At 37.9% G+C, this 17,171-nt stretch overlaps 1 protein-coding gene across 3 annotated transcripts in view; it reads left to right on the plus strand.

Annotated features, from left to right (window-relative positions):
- TFEC (transcription factor EC) overlaps nucleotides 1–17,171 on the plus strand; it is a 138,095-nt gene that overhangs the window by 37,007 nt on the left and 83,917 nt on the right. For all 3 annotated transcript variants that reach the window (XM_035311247.1, XM_035311253.1, XM_035311260.1), the window contains exon 2: nucleotides 5,945–6,191. In XM_035311247.1, the coding sequence (XP_035167138.1) occupies nucleotides 5,991–6,191 (201 nt within the window). In that variant the 5' untranslated portion in view covers nucleotides 5,945–5,990. The remainder of the gene's footprint in view (nucleotides 1–5,944; nucleotides 6,192–17,171) is intronic.

Raw genomic sequence — 17,171 nt, forward strand, 5'->3', positions numbered from 1 at the left:
TTTTTTTTTTTTTTTTTTTTTTTTTTTTCCTGGTATAGACTGCTCAAAACTATGCATAATACTATAATACTCATTAGATTATTCTAGGCATGATAGTCAGCTGTTAATGTTCTACAGCAAGGCTTTTGCCTGAGTCATAATGTGATGCTTCTGGATATGTAATTCCAAATCCCATGGGTGTCCCCTTTATAGCTTAATGCAGTTCTTTGACCAGTTCTCATTTTTGTCTTTTATTGCACCAATATACCTTTTACACACTGCTGAAATTCTATTTTACTGAATCAACCTTCCAATTCTCAAGTAAGCCTGCTTGTTCATTATCTTCATCATTTCACATTCTAACTCATCCTACTTACTTTCCCATACACTTTTGTAAAATGTAAAACTTTTTTTTTTTGCAGGATTTCTGTCTTATATTTTACTTAAACTAGAAATAATAATAATAATAATAATAAAAGACTGCCTTTGAGTTACATAAATGGTATTGAAATTTTTAAAATCAATTTAATATTTTCTGGAGCCACAAAAACTGAACTGCCTTCAACATAAATATGCATTTTTATTTTTATTTTTATTTTTTTTTCATTTGCATTGCAACAGATCACAGTTAAGGTCCTTTGTATATATTGACTGGATATTTCAAAACCAATATATATTTAGCTCTAATTTAAGCATAATCTTCACTCAAAATTCTTATGAGAGATTTTTACTCTTAAATATATGTATTTTTAATTTTAACTCAACAATGTATATATATTGTTTCCATTGGAATTCTATTTGTAAAGTATCGTACAAATGATGCAAGTTAAGTTGAATTTTAGTTTTAAAATACTGTTTAACTTGTTTTTTATTTTTTAATTGCAAAAAATGCTGAGCTAAATGAAACTTTTATAAAGGGGAATATACTTGAAGTGTCTTTTGTATGTCTTTTCTAAATTGAATTTGTATGCAACTATCCTCCAACCAGCAGAACTAAGGGATCATAAGTGTTCATTCCTTTATAAACACAGATTTCTTCACTGTCAAATGTTGCTTCAGGCAAAAAGTTGGCAAACAAAGAGTTAAAAAAAGTCAATGTTTTGTGAAGAAATATGGTCCTCAATGTGTACAAAAATATTATCTATGGTTTTAGATGTCTTTTATGTTTTTATTGCTCAAAAATATACATATATTTTTAATTATTGAACATTTTTAGCCTTACATTGACTGAAATAGATGACTGCCTTAGGGCATTTTTGAAAGGGATAACTGGGATAACTAAAAGAAAAACGGCTAAACTCCTTTGTTCAGAATTGCTGCTCTGCATATCCATTAAATTTTTTAATACAAAGACATACCAGTCAATGGGGAATTCTGCTTGTGAAAGGAGTGTAAGAATAGGTTCTTAGTATGCAATGTGCCAACCAAACAGGCATAATAAGATTGCAGTGGCCAGGAAGGGGTAATCACAGCCATCTTCTCAATTTTCATATTTGAGAATGTCTCAGGTGTCCACACTGGAGTAGTTTGGATTAAACAGTAGGGAGGACTAATGAGGGTAGGAAGAGAAATTGTTCACACTGCAGAACAGCTAGGAAGTCCTGCTAGCTAGTTGCATGGTTTAGGCAGTCTCATGCTCAGACACAAGAACAAGGTGACCTTCCTCAAACATGGGAAGACTTGGGTTTTTGCTGAGCTTTAATATGAAGCTGACTATGCACTTGCCTACAAAGCAGGTCATTGATCCAGGCACAGTGGATCAAAGGCTCTGCACCACCCTCACACTACTCTGCTTTTACACAGCGTCCACACTGCCAAGCCAAGGCACAAACAGCCTGCAAGATGCTGAATGCCCACCTATAAAAGAGCCAGCCATGATCCTGGGCTTTTGTCTGAATCATGGGCTTGGCTTCTAACAGAAACAGAGAAGAATATTGGCACAATCTGATGTCCTACCATCTTTTGCATCGCACAGGGAAGGCATTGGAGCAGAATCAATGATACAGAGTCCTGCTCCTGTTTCTACTGAAGCTGGAGGGGATTACACCAGGTACAAGTGCAGGTGGCACTCTCTCATTCAGTTTTCTTTGGCAGAAGAAAAGCACAAGATAGATATGCTCTATGCTCAGATTGAGAAGTAATCCAGAAAAAGGAAGAGAATGGTAGTATCAGCACCAGATTTATTTATTTATTTATTTATTTTTATTTATTTGTAGAATCTTAGGATGGTTTGGGTTGGAAGGGACCTTAAAAGCTATCCAGTTCCAACCCCCTGCCATGGGCAGGGACACCAGACCAGGTTACTCAAAGCCCCATCCAGCTGGCCTTGAGCTTCCAGGGATGGAGCATCCACAGCTTCTCTGGGCAACCTGTGTCAGTACCTCATCACTCTCGGAGTAAAGAATTTCTTCCTAATATCTAATATCTAATATCTAATCTAAATCTACCCTTTTTTAGTTTAAAGACATTACATCTTGTTCTATCACTACAATACCCGATAAGGAGTCCCTCCTTATCTTTCCTGCAGGTGTCATTTATGTACTGGAAGGCTGCTTTAAGGTCTCCCTAGAGCTTTCTCTTCTTGATGCTGAATACCCTCAGTGTTCTCAGCCTGTCTTCATAGGAGAGGTGCTCCAGACTTTATCTTTGTGGCCCTCCTATGGACTTGTTCTAATACTTCCATGTCCTTGTGCTGGGGGCCACAGAGCTGAATGTAGTGCTCCGTATGGGATCTCACAAGAGCAGAGTAGAGGGGGAGAATCACCTCGCTCTCCCTGCTGGCCATGCTGCTTGTGATACTGCCCAGGCTACAGTTGACTTTCTGGGCTGCTAGCACACATTGCCGGCTTATGTTGAGCTTTTCATCTACCAGTACCACAAGGTCTGGGCTGTGTATAAAAGACCTAACCACTTACCCTTTGAGGCTAAGAAATTGCATTAGCAGTTAGGGTATATATATAGAAAGTTTCTCTTCTTTATTCCTGAATCAGCACAGATGACTTAGTTAAACTGTTCATCATTTTTTTTTTTTTTGGCCTTTTTTTTTTTTTTTCTTGTATCTGCTAGAGGAGGCTGCTCTGTGAAGCAGTGATGCAGTCTTTGTGATGTATTTACATCAGTCTCAGCAGATCTGAAAGAATAAAGCCATTTATTCTGGACACTTAGACATTGCTGAGTGCAGAATTGCAGAGGTCAACATTGCTGGAATAAATTTTAGAAGTGATGTTTATTAGTGCATATTAGCCAGTAAGAAATGCATTGGCAAAGCCTTGATTGGAGGAAAAGATCTTAAAGGCTTCATTCTTTTCCACTGATGCTGCAGTTACCACCGAAAACATTCTATACAATGCTTTAATTTTTTTGCTATGTGTTTGGATATGTATTGACATGCTAGCTCATAGCAAATACTTAATGGCTATTACGGTTTAACAGGTTTGTAAAATTCACTTAAAAAACAACAACAACACTAAGGAGGCATTTTCATAGTGGGAGAAAAAAATATAAGCATCAGAAAGACAATGCATTTAAAAAAAAAAAAAACTGTGGATATACTCTGAAATATTGGCTAAGTTCATAAGTTCCATCTTATATTGAATCTGGAGAGGGACATGAACAACAGCATGAAGAGTTTCTAAAGGCAGATGAACAGCAAAATGAAGGCAAAGGAAAATATAAAATCATGTTGAACCAACCTGATAGCCTGGTAGTGACATGACAAGCTTGGTGAACAAGAGGATAACAGTGGATTTTTTTTTTTTTAGTTTTGTTTTAATAAGATCTTTGAAGCTTTTTCTCATAATATTCATGTAGACAAACTGAAGAAGTATGGACTAAAGTAGGTCATGAAGTGCATTCAAAACTGACAGAAATGCTGGGCTCAAAGGGCTGTGATCAGTGGCACAAAGTCCACCTGGATGCCAGTAACTAATAGTGACCTCTAGGAGTCAATACTGGGTCCAATGTTGCTTAAAATCTCCGTTAATGGCTTAGATGATGGGACAGAATGCAAGCTTGCAGATAACAGAGAACTGGGATGAGTGGTTATTATACCAGATGGTTGTGCTGACCTTCAGAGTGAGAATCTGGAAGAACAGGCTGACAGAAGTGTCAAGAAGTTCAACAAAAAGTCAATGGCAACTCCTGCCCCTAGGGAGGAATAAGTGTATACGCTGGTGCAGGCTGGGGGATGACTGGCTGGGAAGGAGCCCTGAAGAGAGACCTGGGGGTCCTGGTGGAGGATAGTGGGTGAGCAATCAACCTGTACAGCAAGGCAGGCCAGCAGCCTCTCCTGGGCTGCACCAGGAGCAGCATCATATCACCTACATGTTGAGGGTGTGATCCTACTCATCTGCTCAGCACTGAGAAGGCCACAGCTGGAGTACTGGGTTCTGCAGTATGAGGGGGATGTGGATGTACTGGAGTGAGTCAGCAAAGGACTGTGAAGATGCTGAAGGGCTTGGAGCAAGTAAGCTACATGGAGAGGCTGTGAGCCATACTCTTCCTGGTGGTGCCTGGCGACAGGCCGCGTGTCAGTTGGCATAAGCTGAAATGGGGGAAATTCCAATCTGACAAAAGAAAAAAACTATTGTTAGGGTGTCTGGGAAGGTTCTGGGGTCTCCATCCTTGGAAGTCCCTTCCCACTTTGTCCATTCTGTGACTCTGCTTTTCAGACAGTTCATTGTAACATACTCTGCAGTCAGTAGAGATTTTTTTTTTCTTTCTTCCCCCCCCTCCCCCTGGCCGAGAAAATCATGTAGCAGTTAATAAACAAAAGGGCAGCTCACATCTTTGTGTACCACTTCCCTCATTTTACTTTCTGTTTATATGATAGTGCTTTCTGCCAGCATGTGGACCAAGGAACAGGAGATCTTCTGTCTCATGTTGTTCATATTGCATAAATGCTTACACTGCAGTGAATTAGTGATAGTTCTCAAGCCTTATTTTTTTTCCTGAGGGCAAAGGCAGTACACACCAGTTTAAATGTGCTATTATTTTAAATGGTTGGAGGCTGATCCTACAAACCCTTTCTAGCATGAAGTTTTCTTCCCCTGAGCTATTCATTTTTTAGAAAGGGTTACTGTTTGTAGGAACCAATCCTTGTGTTATACGTGACTGTTTAGAAACTGGACTGTGAAAATATTTCTTCTTCTAAACATAGAATGATAATGTGGATGGTTGTTAGCAATGCAATTCCTCCAGCAAACAGGAATGGTTACTGCATACAGAATCAGTTTTATCTTCATTACTTTTCAAGAGGTTACTTAAATATATTTTGTATCTGCTACAGAACAAGTAGGAAACAGAACGTGGAAAAATGAAGGTTTCTCATATCAATTGTGGTCTTTTTTTTTTTTTTTTTTTTTTTTTTAACTGGCAGTTGTTCCTGTTTTCAAGTGTTTGTTTCTACTTTAATGAGGATACCAACTTTCATCCAGTGAGAAGTGTGGGTCACTTTGTTAGCGCACTTGCACACACCAAGGCAATATACCAGCTGGAAATTTTGACTTTTAGCTGAATTATTTTTCTCCAGCAAATGGCTTTCCTTTTGACATATTTTAATGTACTTGCACACTGAGAGGAAGAGTGGGTGAACAGAAAACAGACTGTTTTATTAACCCAGCAGTCACCTTTGAGATTCATACATGTCCACTTTTTTCTCGTCTTTGTACCTAATCCCAAGAGACTGGTACCTGGCTTCCCTTGGAATAACAAAGTCAGTCACAAACCTCCAAACATGATTGTTAACTGAATGCCAACTGTTTCTTCTCATCTTTTTTTTTTTTTTTTTTTTTTTTAGTGGTATGTTAGGGATTGTGTCCTTATGGGTGCCCTATAACCATAACATTAATTTGGTATTATATTTAAGGATTTTTTTTTTCTCTTGCAGTAGTAGAGGTACATTGTGCAAGAAATTAAATTGCTGCTTCTATTTTTTTTTTTTTTTTTTTGTGCGTGTGTTTTATAGTGATTTTTTCAGCTCTGCTAATAGTGGAAAGGGAAGAAATAAAGCAATGCTGCAGGCACTGACTGGACTACAGTTTCAGCTCAGAGGAAAGCTACGGGATCAAGAGTGGACAGACAAATACCCTCAAGAAGAAGCCCATGCACATTATTCACAGTGCCATATGCCAGTTTCACAGTATCCTGGGTTCAATGGCTTTTTTCCACTGGGAACACACTTTTCATCAGGCAAAGCTCCAGCAATCTCAGAGGTACCTATATTATCAACAGACATTTACAAAACCTATTTCTGAATGTTGTGTTATCTGCACGAGGCTATTTTTACTTGTAGCATAATTATCTCATTTTCAAGTGCACCTAAATGAAATCCGGGAGGGAGATGAGGGGTAGAACTGTTGGGGTTAACATTTTCTAAAAATTATGTAGGGCAAGAAAATGCTGGGGTATTAACTAACTAGGTCTTGTACACTCCTTGAATCATTAATCTCAGGATCACCTCTCTAATGATCTAAGGCTGACAACACACTCCATCCTCCCCGTGGATAGTGGAATGGCTCTGGAGGTTTCTTTCAGCATCACACAGTGCTTCCAGGGAGCAGCTAGGGAGCAGGAGTGGGGCTGAATGCTCCCATGTCCCATGGAAGGGCAGGCAGCTTCTCATGATATGCTGCCTCCTGGTAGATCTATGTCTGGCAGACGTTTTTAGCATCAGCCGTTCAGGAATGTATGCTTTCAAACACTGCTGTTGACAGCCTGGGGTTGTCCAGGGTTGAGGTGTGGAGTTCCATGTCCAAGAAAGAGCTATGGGGAAGTGGCTTGCTACAGTGGTCATGGTTCTGTACACAGGTGTCAGGGCAGCATCACATGGGCTACTTGCTTCTCTGCCTCAACAGGGCACATGCAGGGTTGCAGAGCAGCCGCTCATTAGCTACACCATCTCTTGTGAGCTGTGCACTGCAGAAATGATGTTTAAAAACCATTCCTGAACAGATCAGGTGATGCCACCATATTTCTTTCTGTCAAAATTGGAAGTAAATGTGGTATTTCAGAAACCACATGGTGGCAGCTGTTGATAAAGGCTGGTACTAGTTTGTTTTTAATTTTTTAAACTGAGGAATGCTAAACTGCATCGAGTGGAGCTGCCAAGTAATCATTTCATAGCTGTTACATCAGGAATGTTCTGATAGCTGGATATCCGATGCATTGACCCTTTCTTTCTCATTTAGCACTGGGAAAGAAAATAATAAGATAAGTAGAGAGCCAGCTACTATCCAACCTCTGAATCCAACAATGAATATTTTAAGCCTTTGTCTGACTGCTAATAAACTTTCTCTTCAGTTCTTGCCACTCCCTTTCTCTTCTGGGCTCCCTCTGCTCTCCTATTCCTCCAGTATTCCTCACTGTAGCCTGGGGAAAAGAAGTTTAAGCAAAATAATAAAGTTTTTATTTATTCCTTACAGACTTTTTCTGCCCCTGTGGGCATTTGTCTGCCTGTCTGGCTAATGTGCTATAATGAATCTGCTCTCTGCCATACACACATGTATCGTCCTATCAATCAGTGAGAGGAAATGCTGAGCATGGTGAGTGCTAACAAGCACTCAGAGGGGTCAGTACACCAGTGCACTATACTGGTATACTATTTTCCCTACAGGCTGCTTTAATTGGGGGAAAATGAATCAGGCAGCATGCGTCTGGCACCATGTCTTCTTGCCAGCCTGCCCACTTTGGCAAAATGACCTTCCCTGCTTCAACTTTCAGGAGGAAGTGCTAACGCTAACTTGGCTCCTGCTGGAAGGCAATTTCCTCCTAGGGCCTTTGGAGTCCTTGAGTTGGCTGAGGCAGGTTGTGCTGCTGGAGGGCCTGCTTGCATAGGCTAGTGGTGACCAAAGGGTGCTCAAGAACCTGAGGGGATAGCACTTTGCAGGTTGGAAATCACATGGCAAAGAGATGGGAAAAGGTGAAGGAAAAGTAAGGAAGAGGCTGTGGGGAAAGGAAAACAAGGAGGAATGGGAAAGAGAAAATATGGAGAGGGAAAGGATGAAAGAACAGGGAGAGAGAGAAACTGGAAGGACTGATGGAATAAACAAGTAAGGGGAGGGAAAAAAAAAGGTAAAGAACCGATAGTGAAAAAGATGTGGAAAGTCATATAGTGCTGGAGAGAAATACCAGAAATAGAAAAAATAGTAGAAAAAAATAAATATATACCCGTGCACAAGTCAGGGCAGACAGAAAGCAACAACTCCAATAGAATTTGAAGAAAATCAGGTCATCAGAGGAATTTTTCAAAGACAACTTTCAGCATTTAGACAAGGAATTATGCCTTATCTATAATTACGTAGAAGTATTTAAGCTATATTCCTATAGATAGGCTGATTTCTACACTTGATTTCTTCTCATCCATTTATGGCCAGACAACATACCATTATGGACAGAATGTCATCACCCTGTAGAAGAGTTATGTTTGAGTAAATATTGTACCAGAGGCTTTACACCAAAGCCAATCTGTCCTTTTGGCTGTCTGGAAGGTTTGTTGGGAAGAACAGAGGAATTGCAGATCTCTGAGAAGTTATAAAGTCCAAGATGGGAACTCAGGATTAACAGCATGTAAAGGCAGACCATTATGCCTTTCTGAAAGTCCCCCATTTTCTCTGCATGCACAGAAGTTCTGGTGCTGATAAGTGTAGCATATTTGCATGACAGTAAAATGATAAAAAATCTTAATGCTGTTTTTCACTGCCCAGAGCCAGCACTAATGAGGAATCTGTAGTGGGTGAAGAGATACCATCAAATACCATTGAGATCATTGAGATACATTATTGACATCAAGGATTCAGAAATATAATAGGAAAGGGTGACCCTCGGTATTTCAGAAAAACAGTGCCAAAGGCCTAAGACAGTTCAGAATTTGATTCATTCTGAGGCCTCTTCTTGTGACACAAAACCAGCATCCTGATTAATTTCTATTTTGATCAAGGACAGTTACTTATACTCTCCAGAAAGGTGAGTCAACCTCTAGAAGTCTTAGGGGTAGTTAAAGAGATGTCAGATTTTCCCCTGCAGTACTTACAAGCCATATAAACAAAGCAGCCTTGGCTTTAGCAAACATCTGGACTGGAGATTTTGTAAGAAAATCCAGAGGAATGTAGGATGGCATTTGTGACTCAAAAAGTGTGACTTCTGCTCTTGAATGAATGACAGATGAGGTGAAGGGCAATGTGTGGTGAGAAATGCCATCCTTCAGTCAGTAGGAAAAGGCCAGGTTCCCACTGTTCGTGATTACACCCTGCTGCCCTTTTCTGAAGAGTGTTCCAATATCCTAGTCAAAGTTCAGTTTGGATAATGACTAGCAACACCTTTTAAATGAAAAATGATTTTCTTTAGGAATGGCTTTTGTCAAATATTAGTTTTGGTGGAAATGTTAGTGTCCTTTCTTCTCAAAGCAATCAGACAAAGTAAACTAATTTTGTAGTATCTTCAGTCATCACTTACCTTGTTCCCTCCCACATCCTTTAATGGATACTTTTAAGTGGAATTTACATTAAACATATATATATAATATTAACTTATATATAAACAAATATAATTTATATATTATATATGTATAACATATTTTATATACATACAATGTATACATGTATATATGTATTAATATATATTATAATATACAATATATATTAAAATATACATTATAATAAGTATAGCGTGTGTGTATATATATATATACACACATATATATATATATACATGTATACTTTCTCCAGCCTCTCCCTTCTCCATGGCATGCCTCTGTTTACAGTGATACACTGTGTGGGTGGAGGATTGTGCATGTCCTTTGTAAAGACCACTGGCATCTTTTAGGTAAAAAGAGCAATATTATATACTGTAATTATCATTGCTAAAAACAGAAGTAATCATTAACATATAAACAGCCAATACTGATATTCACTGGTGATAAGGTGTTATGACTGGAAGAACTCTATTGTCATGGTAGTATTTCATTAGAATTAAGTTATTCATCATAAATAGCACAGGAATGGTTGATAAGGGACTTGCTTAAGAAAGAATATAAGAAAGGTAAAGTGGCTTATGGGAAATTGATCTCATCAATATAACTTTTGATCTGGTTTGATCAGATTTTAGGTTTGGTTGATAGAAGTAAGATTGTTAATATAATCAGGGTTCTTCAAGGTGTTTGATTATTACCTGTGGCAAATCAAATTAACTTGTCATGAAATAATTGGATTAATAAACTGAATAACTGACAGTTGTGAAGATGGATTTGGAAAGGTGGGATCATTTCTTATTTGGATATAGTCCTTTGGAATAGCACAAGAATGAGTTGTTGGCCTTCTGCTACATAAATACATTATCAACTAATGAAAACAGTTTACAAGTGTAAGTGACTTCATTTCTGGAGGACTGGAAAATAATGCAGAAAAACACCACAGGTGTAGAGTAGTAGGGGTCTTTTCAGACTGTGAACACAACTAAATAGTGTGTATTTTAATGAGAAGTAAACTGAACTGCACCTCCAGAAAATGAAAAGCTCTATTGACCTATAACAAGGTGGTGCTTTGTCCTGGGAACCTGTAATTTCATTAAGGACTTGGGAGTCAGGGACCTTGATCAACTGACAATGAGTTGTTAGTACAGCATTGCAGCTAAAAAAAAGTTCTTAATGAATTAATTAAACTGGTGTATAATTTTTTATTTTTTATTTTATATATAGAAATAATTTGAATAGGACCATGGTTACTGTTTTACCTGCTTATTAGAGGATGGTCAGATCATTACTAGATGCTGTGTCAATTCAATTCAGTAGGAGACTGAAAAAGTAGGAAATTCTCTGCTGTGAGGGTGGTGAGGCACTGGCACAAGCTGCCCAGAGAAGCTGTGGATGCCCCATCCTTGGAGGTGTTCAAAGCCAGGCTGGATGAGGCTTTGGTCATCCTGGTCTGGTGGGAGGTGTCCCTGCCCATGGCAGGGGGGTCAGAACTGGGTGGTCTTTAAGGTCCTTCCAGTCCACACCATTCTGGGATTCTATGGTGAGAAGGTAAGAACTAGACAAAGAATCCAGATTTTTTTTTTTTTTTTTTTTTTTTTTTTTTACAGCATAAAAAGATCTACATTATCATGAAAGGTTTTGGGACCACCATCCATTTAGGTAGTGTAAATTTAAGTTTAAAGGAGACCTGATGAAAATCTGCCAACATGTGCAGAGACACCAAACCATCGATAACAGGCTTTCTAGTTTACACAGCAAAGGTTCACAGGGGACAGTGGTTGGAAGCTGAAGCTGGAGTCTCTGATTGAGAATCTTTTCACCTGTTTTCTGACATCCACAAGGTACGTATTGAATAGATATTTTTCTGCAGTTTTCTGTGAGGCCAGACTGATGTTTGCCTGGATATACTGGAAAAAAAGTCTGCATAAGGGTCTGTCTGTTTACCAGTTTAAAGTACCCACCCTACTATGAACTTCAGTATGGTCTGCTAGAGAGAATACTATTTCAGTGACCTGGGAGACTGAGGAGTCTGGGAGGTAAGCTTCTCATGAGCAGATCTGTAACTGGCTACATTTCTGGCTGAAATAGTTGTTTTAAAGCTGCTTGGGTATTACTCTTGGAAATTTTATGTAGGCAAACTCTTGTGTTTAAAAAATCAGGTCTAGTTCAGATATTTCTAGGAGAGAAATAATGTCTTTTTTTTTACAGTATTCTAGGAGTCACAAATATCTGTTATACTTACAAATCCTGTGCTGCCCATGTTACATAACCTCTGTAGAGAATCTCATAATCTCATTTACCCATTATCTGCTATACTGACAACTTTCCAGCTTCTCTTCTGAAGTCCTCTGTTGGTTGCAGTGACTCCCCACATTTGACATAAAAATATATACAATTCCTAAAGCTGATTTTTTTTTTTTTCTTTTTCTGGATAGCTACATGGTTTGATGGATTTCTAATAGATTAAGAGACTGTGTGAAAGGGAATACAGAATGATAGTATCTTACCACTCCCATACATATATATAATTTGGAAGCATGAAGATGCTTTGTATATCCAAGAACATCCTTTTCAGATCCAAGTATATATCTCACCTGTCTCTGTAGGCTTTGTAATATCATGGTAGGTCTTTGCTGTAGGCCCCAACTCCTGTTTAAATTAAATATTATCTGCATGCAGCAACATAAGGATACTTAAGTTAGTATAGACCACCTGTCCATATAGTCCAAAATGCCTTCCTTGGGATCTCTCCTACATCTAATACAAGTGTCTAAATGTGATCTAGATGCCTGAGTAACTTTTTGTAGGCAGTGGGACAAGCAGTCCTTTTAAGACCCAATTTATCTACTTTATCGTAGGCATTTACTTTCAAGCAAGATGTGTCACACAATCAAAGTGCCTTTTTTTCCCCTGTTGACTAAAAAAAATCTAGATAATTACCTTGGATGTAGGCATCTTCATTTTCTCATACACATGAAGTCAAATGAATTCCACCTCTATGTGTTTTGCTTCAGAGAAAGGATAGAAATCTTGAACCTTCTTGATTCCACTTTAAAATTAGCTTATGAGCTGATGCTTGAGGGTTAAAATTTAATTTTATGTCAAATTACTGCAAGTAAAGTAATTGAGGTTATTATGCTTTTTAACTCTTCCTGAACTGTTTGCTGAAACAGTATGTAGCAGCACAGCTGCCTGTATTTTCACTAAATGCACATAGATTTTTTCATATCTTAGTTTTTAGTTTTATGTACTATAGTTTTAATATTTTTAATTCAATACATTTATTATTGATATTAATAAAATCTTTTGTTTACTATTTATATTTAAGTCATGAGAAAGAGTATATAGAGATGAGGAAAGGTGGAAATGAAGTGAAGGGGATCAGAAAGAAGAGGGAAAATGGAAATGGGAAGGAAAGCAAAACACATTTTGGATGATCTGGTAAGAGGAGGAGTAGAACAGATAGCAAAAGATACTGTTAAGTGTGAAATAAATAGATCTGTGTAGGATCCTCAGGCTCACTCATTATTTTGTAGACTTTTATAGTCTCTCTTCTTTTCTTCTCTTTTTCAAACTTCACAGACTTCATCTTTTTAACCTTACAGTGTGTAAAGTCCACAGTCTCCATTCTTCCTCCCATATACCTCATCATTTTTGTCATTTTTGTAGACCTTTTTATTTTTGCTATGTCTATTCTTGCACACACCTCTTCACATCTGAGCACAGCTGTTGACCTACTTCTGTGTGATAATTCCCATAACATGGAAATCACTGATGTCTCTGCTACTGAGAGAGTAAGTTCAGCGGGTCCATCACCTTCATAAGTTGAAGAAAGCATTAATGCTGGATCACTTTGGCTCAAAATTAGAAACAGAGGTAACAATTCTCTAAGGACTTGAAGCTGTCTACTGTTAGGATGGTTCAATCTAAAGAGTATTGTGATTCTTTGTATGAAGGAGGACAAGAACTGTGGAAGACAGGTCTAAGAAGCAAAATAGTCATGCTTTAATCACAGTGTCTCTTGATTCCTTCCCATGTATTCTCAGCGCAGAGACTTGAGCAGCAATGAGATGTCTGTCTGCACTTGTACAGTTACGTCCATATGTCCAGGACATTTCAAGGCACTGAAGTCATCCTCTCAGCAGCTCTTAGAAGAGGTCTTGGCATAGTTTTGGCCTATGCCAACCTGTGCTTTTCCTCAACAAAGTTTTGAGTTTATAAGGTCCTGGGACAGTTCATAATTGGCATTTAGCAAATAGCTGTGTTTTTGTAGAGGGTAAACTATTTACTGACATACATACAGGCTCTTGCATGACTTCTGGGCTCAGTGCCCACAACCATTCCCAGACATATCAGTTTTATGAATAAAGTTATATCTTCCCCAAAGAGAGAAAATGAATCAGCTTCACAAGCTTGCAAAGCAGATTAACATTTTATGAAATACTGACCCAGGACTAACAGGAATCCCAGTTTGCTGTTGACTTCAGTGGAAAAGTAGGAATCACAACCTGAGTTAGGAGTTCAGTAAGTCTTTACTTGACAGTTATACTAGTCCTGAATTGACAAATGGCAGCCATGCAAGAAGTAGTCAAACTGAAGGGTCACTGGGGAAAAAAGTGCTTTGAAACAGACAGGCTAGTCTCTGACAAGGGCTATAATAATTGAATTTTGAAGACCTTACTGTTGAGATATTAACTATTATTCACTGCATTAGTAATTATATAACAGATTATATTAATGATTCTTATGCAAGTGTTTGTTAAACCTGTAATTCAGATTTAATGAATAACCAATAGCCTTTGTTGTAAGAAGACAAAAACCCACACTTCATTTGTGAGATTAATCTTATTTAAAGCAAAAATTCTCTCTGAATAGCTGGTGATATTCAGCCTAAATTGGCATCTGCTGAAGTGAGCAGTTGAGCTTCATCTGACATTTATTAGGACAAATGCATAAAGGCTGTGCTGTGGCAATACCATTTAATTGTCAGGACAATTAGTTGCCACTTTGGATATCAGAATAGCTACTGAGTTTAAAAAAAGGGGGGGAGGGGGAAAGAAACTGTTGGTTGTTATGAAGACCCAGCAGAAATGGTTTCATTTTTAACTGGAAATTGTGTCTGAATTTTATATTGCTCATAAAAGTGAGAATCTGATGACATAGGCTAGACGCAGGCATAACAGAGAAAAAGTAATCACTTTAACAGTGGTTGGTCTTCTTTTTGCGACTTCAAACTAATGCCGACTTTTATGAAAAAAAAAAATGTAAATTACTGAATGCTAGGGGCAAAGTCCCTCTAGTATTTATGGTTCCCTTAGAAAAATCAAGAGTATTTATTTTCTTTTCTACTGTATTAATATATTAAAAATAAAAAGCCTTGTGTCCTCATGCATTATTCTGTAAGCGTTAGCTCATTTGCTCAGTTTGTGTAGATCTCCTTAAGCAAATCAGATGTGCAAGTTGTCCAACAGTTTGACTCTTATCTCTTACTATACAAGCTTTCTTATTTTGAAAACTATTCTTATGGTTATACTCTTCTAATATACAAGTAAACTGACCATTGCACGAGACTCTTCAACTGCCCTCATTTATTCCTCTTTTCCTTCACTAATGGTTTCTGATGATCTTTGTAATCAAACGTTGTTTATCTGCCATATAGAGTTACCATAGCAGAGCCAGAAAAAATCCTTCATGGAAATGGGAGTCTGTTTAGGTCAAGACTCTGATCACAAGTGCAGTGTCTAGAAGCCAGTACTCTGGCAGCTTGTACAATGGCTGGCCTTTGGATTAATACAGGAATGCAGGGCTACAAGTCTTTTAATCTTCATGAAGAATGACAACCATCTCTAAATGGCTGGAGTCTCTGTGTTGTGTGTTCGTCCCTCCTTCTTCTCCCCTCCCCACCAAAGTGGGATTTGTTGGTTCCAAATCTATCCAGATCAACTTCTATAGCCTGACTTTTTCATGTGTTGGTCAATTCTATATCTGGACAAATTTGAGAGGGTGATTAAGTGTTTGTCTGTTTTATAAAGGGGGCATTTAAAATGAAACTCAAGGAAGAAAATAGTGAGGTTTTATTTTGAATGTGCTGGAGACCTCTGGGCTATGTTGTCATTCAGTTGTGTAAAGAGTTTTGCTAGCTCAGCTACCATTTACTATCCCTGGAATGGTAGTAATACATTGCACACCTACATTCAAAACTATTTCTAACTATCCCCAAAAGCTCAGTATGTTTTTACCATGACAGATGATTCTGTCTACCTAAATGGCCTGTCTACTTTCTTAGCACTGCCAGACAGGGTTAGGTTCATTTAGATCTATATTGTAAGTTAATTAACTTCTGTACATTATTTGAATATCTTAAACTTCGGAGGCTAGCACTTATTGGAAAAAAAAATACTGTTTGATAGGTAGGACATTAAAAATATCTGCTATGAAAAGAAAAAAAATAAACGAAAAATAAACAAGGTCAAATTTATTATCAAATGAAATAGTGTCAAGATGTCATGATTTGTCTATGATTACCCCTAGTCCAACAAAACAAGGTACTCTGATGTGCTGCCATGGGTAGCCCGTACTAGTTGAGGTATCTATCTCTAAGTCCATTACCATGTTTCTGCTCCTTTTATTGCCAGTCCTGGTTCTTCTAAACTTTTGCTTATCTCTGTGATGTTGTGACCTGGATTATACAGTCCTTCCTCTTATTTGGTGTTATTAACCATCTCCATTTTTTTTTTTAATTCAGTAAACTTAAATAAAAAATAGTTATTAATAATCTGGGTAATCGGATTTACTTTTGGAAGTATTATAGCTTTTCTTTGGGGGAGTTCTTATCTGTCATAATATTAGGGCTGAATTTTGGAAATATGCAGCCACTTATACTCATTTACAAATTTTCTTCCTGGGTCTATACTGTTTCGAAAAGGGGCATTTAGTGATATTCAGGTATTTCCTGAAGTGCATTCTTCCAGAAATGAAGAATATGGTTGTTGTCTACAAAAACTTATGCCCATTATTTGGCTTGATATCTCCACTAGTTAGGAGGAAATAAAAATATGTGTGTCCCTACCATCTGTCATGGTTCACAGCTGGTTCTGGACCTATGTAACTGTACTTCAAAAGTGCTCCTATGCTCCTATGTTTCTAATGAGGAAAACAAGACGGAAATGTTTCATAGTTGCCTCTGAGAGAGGATACAGAAAGCAATTTTTGATTTGTCAGAAGGAATTTTTAGGACATTTCAATTTTCTCTCAGAAGTCAAATGTACTCCCTATCAACTGAAAATATCTTCAGTTTGGGGAGAGGTATCACAAGCTGTAGAGACAGATAACCAAAATACAGTGAAAATGAAGTGATTCATTGCCCACAAAAAATCACATACAAAATAAACAACAAACAACTCGGCATGTATAAATGAATACAAGAATTCTCTAGTGCAAATTCAATCACCTGCTGTTCAAAACTGTAGTCTAGAAACATAGCTTTAGTCTCCATGGCACTTTCCACCTGCAAAAGGACATATTTATCCTTTCTCAGTAGACAGCTATTTGAATGCAGTAATTTGGATCTGTGGGATTGCTTACATTTCAAAGAGCTGAGAACCATGAAAAGTCAGTAATGGACAAAAGTGCAGTGGACAGAAATTGCTTTGGTGCTCTTCAAAGGAGAATACCTGTTGTGAATAGCAGCAACTTTTTTTAGTGTCCATAAAACTAAAGGAAGTAA

The sequence above is a fragment of the Oxyura jamaicensis genome, chromosome 1, assembly GCF_011077185.1.
Source record: "Oxyura jamaicensis isolate SHBP4307 breed ruddy duck chromosome 1, BPBGC_Ojam_1.0, whole genome shotgun sequence".
NCBI lineage: Eukaryota > Metazoa > Chordata > Aves > Anseriformes > Anatidae > Oxyura > Oxyura jamaicensis.